The sequence below is a fragment of the Capricornis sumatraensis genome, chromosome 20, assembly GCF_032405125.1.
Source record: "Capricornis sumatraensis isolate serow.1 chromosome 20, serow.2, whole genome shotgun sequence".
Classification (NCBI taxonomy): Eukaryota; Metazoa; Chordata; class Mammalia; order Artiodactyla; family Bovidae; genus Capricornis; species Capricornis sumatraensis.
Window position 1 is genome coordinate 54959391 of NC_091088.1, and position 5653 is coordinate 54965043.

A 5653-nucleotide genomic window follows, 5' to 3' on the forward strand; every position below is an offset into this window, starting at 1 on the left:
GCAGTTCCCACCCAACAGACCCACACCTGAACATGACACCTCTCATTCCAACTGCATTTCTATATTTTATTGGCTGAGTCGCTCCCTGATCCTCCAAACGTGAACACCCCAGTGGTGAAAACTTCCTCTCAGCACCTCCAAACCTAGGCTTAGTTAAGAGTCTAACATTCCCGAGACTATATTCCAGAACAGCATCAGTCACCTTTCTGCACCTCAGACGTGTTTTTAATTGAAAATGTGGAAACCCACTGATTCATAACAACTATTTTCTGAGCAAACCTACTAATGTCTGAGTGCTACAGGCTCAGTAGAAAGAGGGGACAATGGTACTAGCTCACAGTTCTGCTAAGATGCAGTGCTAGCACTTCCACAGTACCTACGAGGTGTCAGGCACGGTCCTAAAGCTTCACGTTTATGTTAACTCACGTCCTCATCACACCACCATGAGGTCGGTACTATAATTATACCCACTGACACTGTGGCACTTCAGATGTTAAATAAACCAGACCGCATTTAACAAACTCTTGCTATCCAAGGCCCATACGATCACAAACTGATGACCCTCGCAGGCCAGTATATGTGATGTGTTGGATTTATGCAACCGTTAAAAATACTGAATTAGTTGCCAACATATAAAAGCAGAGATATTTATGGAATCGCAGATTTTCAACTTCCCTTACGAACGAAAGCTGAAAACCTGGCACCATGAAGGTGACATTCTTCGTGACTAGGAAAGGCATTCTCAGTTTCTCACAGTCGTCCTTCCTAGTTTCTCCCCAACCGGGAGACCAAGGTTCATTAGCCCGCGTTGCTATTTTCCTCTCAGCGTCTCTAATTTCCCCAAGTATTTGCGTTTGAGATCCGAGTTTTTCCCCAGCTCAGCGGCGCTTGTGGAAGCCCGCCAGTGCCCCCTGGCGGCTTAATCCAGAATTCTCATCTCGTCTCCCGCGTGAGAACATCCAATCAGGTGAGTGGGAGGCCCGGAAGTGACCAATCAAAAATTAGAGAAGGGCCAGAATTTGACCATTGAGGATAGAGAGCGCTCGGAATAAAAACTTTTTTATTGAAGTGGGAAACCGACGCACAAGGAGAGTCTTTTTTGCTGGGGTCTCCGGGCTCAGGGAGGCCCCGGTGGGGAGTGGCGGAGCAGGCAGGCGGCGGCGAGGCTGGTGCCCTGGCGCTGGGGCCGCGCATACTTGAGGAAGACGGCGGCGCGGCCGGGCGCGGGGCCTCGGAGCGCAGCGCGGACCATGCACGGCTCGAGCGGGCCCAGCTCCGCTCGGCTGCGGCGGAGAGAAGGAGAAACGGAGGTGGGGCAAGAATAGCGGGGGACAGGACACGACCTGTCCTCGGATTTTGAGGCTGAGAAGACAAGCTGACTTGGGTCCCCGGGGCTGCTCAGGGGCTCTCTCGGGGTCAGACACGCCACCCATCCTCCAGAGCGACTGGAGGGCGCCGAGGGGCGGACCCTCTGTTCTGCCCTCAGGGCGCGGCTATGGGCGAGTCAGCACCCGCGGAGAGGGAAGGAGTGGGGCTGAGGGTGGACAGACAGACATCCAGCTCTACCCTAGGGGCACGGACTGGAGGAAAAGATGATCACTCTGCCCCGCGGTGGCACAGTTAACAAGATGAGGGGGTTCGAGCAGCTAAAGGGTCATCGCATTCGCGGCCAGGAGGAGAGTTGGGGAACTCGAGGTTTGCAGACCCCTCATTCGCAACTCTGGAATGCAGTTAGAGCATATTCTGGGCCTGAGGAAATCCTATTTTTCACCCTAGGACAAAGTTAAGGGTCCCCAAATCTGTACGAACACCCCATTCTCTGAGACACCTCCAGAGAAAAGCAAATGGGACCCCACCCAGACTAGGCAGTCACCCCATTCTCTCTCGCACTCAGGAAACAAGTCTAGCCCCGCCCCCACATAATTGACTCATATTCTCTGAGACGGTAAAGACGGCGACAAAGAAGGTAGGCCCTGCAGCCACAGAGACCCTTCACAGCGGCCATACCTGTAAAGCGCCGGCTCAGGCCCGGAACCTGCTCCCTCGAGCACTCGGTGAGCCAGGCTCAGCGCCGCAGCTGCACGGCGACCCGGCTCCCACCCTGCGGCTTCGGCCTCTAGCAGAGACAGCTCCAAGAAGTAAGTGGCGAGAAGCAACACCTGCCGTTTCCGCGGGTAGCGTGTCAGGGCACGCCCCTACTCGCGAGGCCGCGCCACGCCCGCACAGGCCACACCCCTACCCGCGAGGCCACGCCCGCCCGCACAAGCCATGCCCCGACCCACGAGGCCGCGCCGCGCTCCTGCCCCTTGCACCTGGGGGCCGCTCCGGGCCAGAGCAGCAAGCAACCCGAGGCAAAGTAGCGGGCCCGGGTGGTGCAGCCGGAAATCCAAGCGGCTCAAGATGCGGCGCTCCGCGCGCAGAAGCTCGGCCCGCGAGAAGGAGCCAGCGCCCAGGAGACAGAGGGAGGAGGGCTGGGAATTGGGGGAAAAGAGGTGGGGAAATCTTCGACCCTAGCTCGTTACTCCCTGGACTTGAGCGCCTGGGATCGTTTCAATCCCCGTTCTGGGCCTCAGTTTCCTGGTCTGTAAAATGGGGCCATTGATTTGCTGTCTGGAAGTCACGGAAAGCAGAGGCTTCACAGCCAGATAGTTCCTGACCTCAAACCCTACCGTTTACTCACTGTCTGACATGGACATCCAATGAAGCTCTCTGAGATTCAGTGTCTTCACATAAAACGGAGATATGACTTCCTACTTCACCAGGCAGTTCTGGTAAGGCACTGCGTTCATGCACGTTAACTATACTCAAGAAGGACTATAGCGACTATAACTACTCAAGACTGAGTCCAAGTCCCCAATGCTTGTCTTCTGGCAAATGTCTTCCTCTCTCTGGGCCTCAGTCTCTTCTTCTGTTAAAAGGACACATTGGTAGCCTCTACCACATAGAGACATGCTGGGATTCCAAGACTAGGTAAAGTGCTTGCTTGGCACACACTAGACGTTTAATCAGTGAGGCGGGGAGGAATGGCTCCACCCTCCCAAGCCCCGCCCCGGAAGTACCTCGGGAAGCACGCACTCTTCCACTTTGCACGCCAAGAACAGGCAGGCCATGCCCAGCAGCTGCAGGCGGTGTAGGCGCACTCGGCTCGCGCGCAAGTAGGAATCAAGCAGGTGCACGGCCAGGTAGAGCGTGTCCCCCGCCAGACCCAGGTACTCCTGAGGAGGGGAGCGAGTGAGCACCAAGGTTCAAGACTGCTACGCAGGCCCCTCCTTGGCCCCTCCCAGTTACGTACGTGCACCTGAACCAGCCAGTCCACCACTAGCGCGCGCATCTCTGGGGTCACGGTGCGGGGCAGGGCCCTCCGGGGCAGCGCGCGGCACACCTGCGGTCGGGCAAGGACGGCTTCAGTCTGCACACCTGTGCCTGGCTTCCCTCCCGGGGTCCAGCCCTGGGTGCCTCAATCTCCTCGCATCAGTTTGACGTCACGAGTGCCACATACAAACTGGCCTCCAACATCTCTTCCGAATACGCTCCTCTTGGGTGTCCCCATCTAGAACCCTGGACTTTGTTCTGGACGCCTCACTTTCCAGCTCTCCAGTTTAGCCCCAAGGCCACAGGACTTCATTACTGAGCATCTTATCCTGGGTTCCCAGACTCCAGTCTTAAGTCACCAACCCTCAACCCATCCTCCTCAGAGCACCCAGAGGGTCTTTCTAAAGTATAAATCTGACCAAGGAACTCCCCAGCTTACAACCCCTTCCGTGGCTTTCAGTACCCTTAAGAGAAAATCCTAATTGCCCTCAGACTCCGGCCCTGCTCCAGCATCACCTATCCCCTCTCTGCCCCCCAAAACCTGCACTTCTTTTGGTCCTGGACTATCCCAACCTCGTTCCTACCTCAGGCCCTCGGCATCTATGTGCCAGCTGAAATGGTCATTCCCCACTCCTTGCGTTTCTGACTTCTCAGTCTTTCCAGTCTCAGCTAAAATTTCCCCAACATTTTCTATAATTTTCCGTGCACCCTATCATCTCTATCTCATTGCTTTATTTTCCTCATGGTATTTTCAGCCTGGAGATATCTGGTGTTTACTTCAAAGTCTTGTCTTTTTGCCCCACTAGACTGTCAGCAGGGCAGGGATTTCTGTCCAGATCACAGCTGTATCTTGGTTCCCTACAGAGACCCTGGCATGGGAGAGATGCTCACAAGATGTGAAATAAACGCATCCCTTCAGTATTTTTTCTGGCAATGCCTGTCTCAGACAGTATCTGTGGACAACCATAGTCTGTGTTTTGGTTTTTGTGGCCCTTCTGAAATTATTGCCTACATTTGCTTGTTTGTCTCTGCTCATTGAGGCAGACTGTCTCGTGGTGTCCATCACGGCATCCCCAGTACCCAGAACATGCTCAGAAACATTTGCTAATGACTCACCAAATAATTGATAAGTGGGTCAATGTGAGAGACTGCTGCTGCTAAGTCACTTCAGTCGTGTCCGACTCTGTGCAACCCCATAGACGGCAGCCCACCAGGCTCCCCCATCCCTGGGATTCTCCAGGCAAGAACATGGGAGTGGGTTGCCATTTCCTCCTCCAAGGCATGAAAGTGAAAAAAGTGAAGTCGCTCAGTCGTGTCCAACTCGTAGCGACCTCATGGACTGCAGCCTACTAGGCTCCTCTGCCCATGGGGTTTTCCAGGCAAGAGCACTGGAGTGGGGTGCCATTGCCTTCTCCAACATGAGAGACTATGCAGTACCAAGGGAGGGGCTGCAGACAGCTGGGGAGGCTGGGAAGGGCATTCCACACAGGTACAGTGCACGAGAGAAAGGCCAAGTGGTGGGCGGCAGCAGTGTAAAGGCTGCGAAGTCAGCGGGAAGTGACGTGAAAGGCTGGAGAGGTGGGAGTTAGGAAAGACTTGTCGAGTGGGTGTTGGGTGAGAGAGTCAGCTTTGGCTTCCTCCAACTGGAACGTCCGCCTCTGCTGCCCTCCAGGGATGTGGGAGGCGTTAGAGTTGCCCAAAGCCCGCTGGCCCACGGGTGTCCCCCCACCCCACCCCAACCCCACTCACCATGACTTCGGCGAAGATGTCCCTGGCGTACTCACGTTCTCCCTCCAGCCCCAGCGCACTCAGAGCCTCCTCCAGCCCCGGCGGCGCGCAAGGCCCCGGGGGCCTCTCCAGGCGTCCTGGGGAGACGCTCCTGCCCGCCAGGACGCCGTCAGGAATTGAGGTGCTCTGAGGCTCTGGGTCGAGGCAGGCGTTTGGACTCTGCAAGGGAGAGGGGCTGGGGTCAAGAGCCTGGAGAGAGGCCCAAGCCGAGAGGCGGGAACCTGGCTCCTGTATCTCACCAGCATCCTTCGGGCTGGCATCAAGGGTCAAGCCGAGCGCCCGCCTCTTCCTGCTGGAGCGGAGGACCCGCGACAGGTGTTTTAAATGAGCGTGGGCGCATGCGTGCTGAGCACGGTTCACCTGGGCAGGTGCAGAGGCAAAGACAAAATGCTACACAGGCTGTCTCTGCCCCATCCAAACTCTCTAGGTCAGGCAGATGGCTCAAACCTTCTTTCTGCTACTTACTATGATCAGAAGCAGGCCCTGTGAGCCTCACTCTCCTCAGCGATACAGCAGGGATTTCAAAACTTGTCCAACCCAGTGGTCCTGAGGA

At 55.9% G+C, this 5653-nt stretch overlaps 1 protein-coding gene across 1 annotated transcript; it reads right to left on the reverse strand.

The window, feature by feature from the left end:
• Positions 1–1117: 1117 nt before the first annotated feature.
• Positions 1118–5345, reverse strand: CCNP (cyclin P). The gene is given in 7 exon segments (XM_068993071.1): positions 1118–1283; positions 2008–2159; positions 2313–2471; positions 3060–3215; positions 3293–3382; positions 5062–5276; positions 5279–5345. Coding segments are annotated over 7 exon segments (1005 nt in total).
• Positions 5346–5653: the final 308 nt, after the last annotated feature.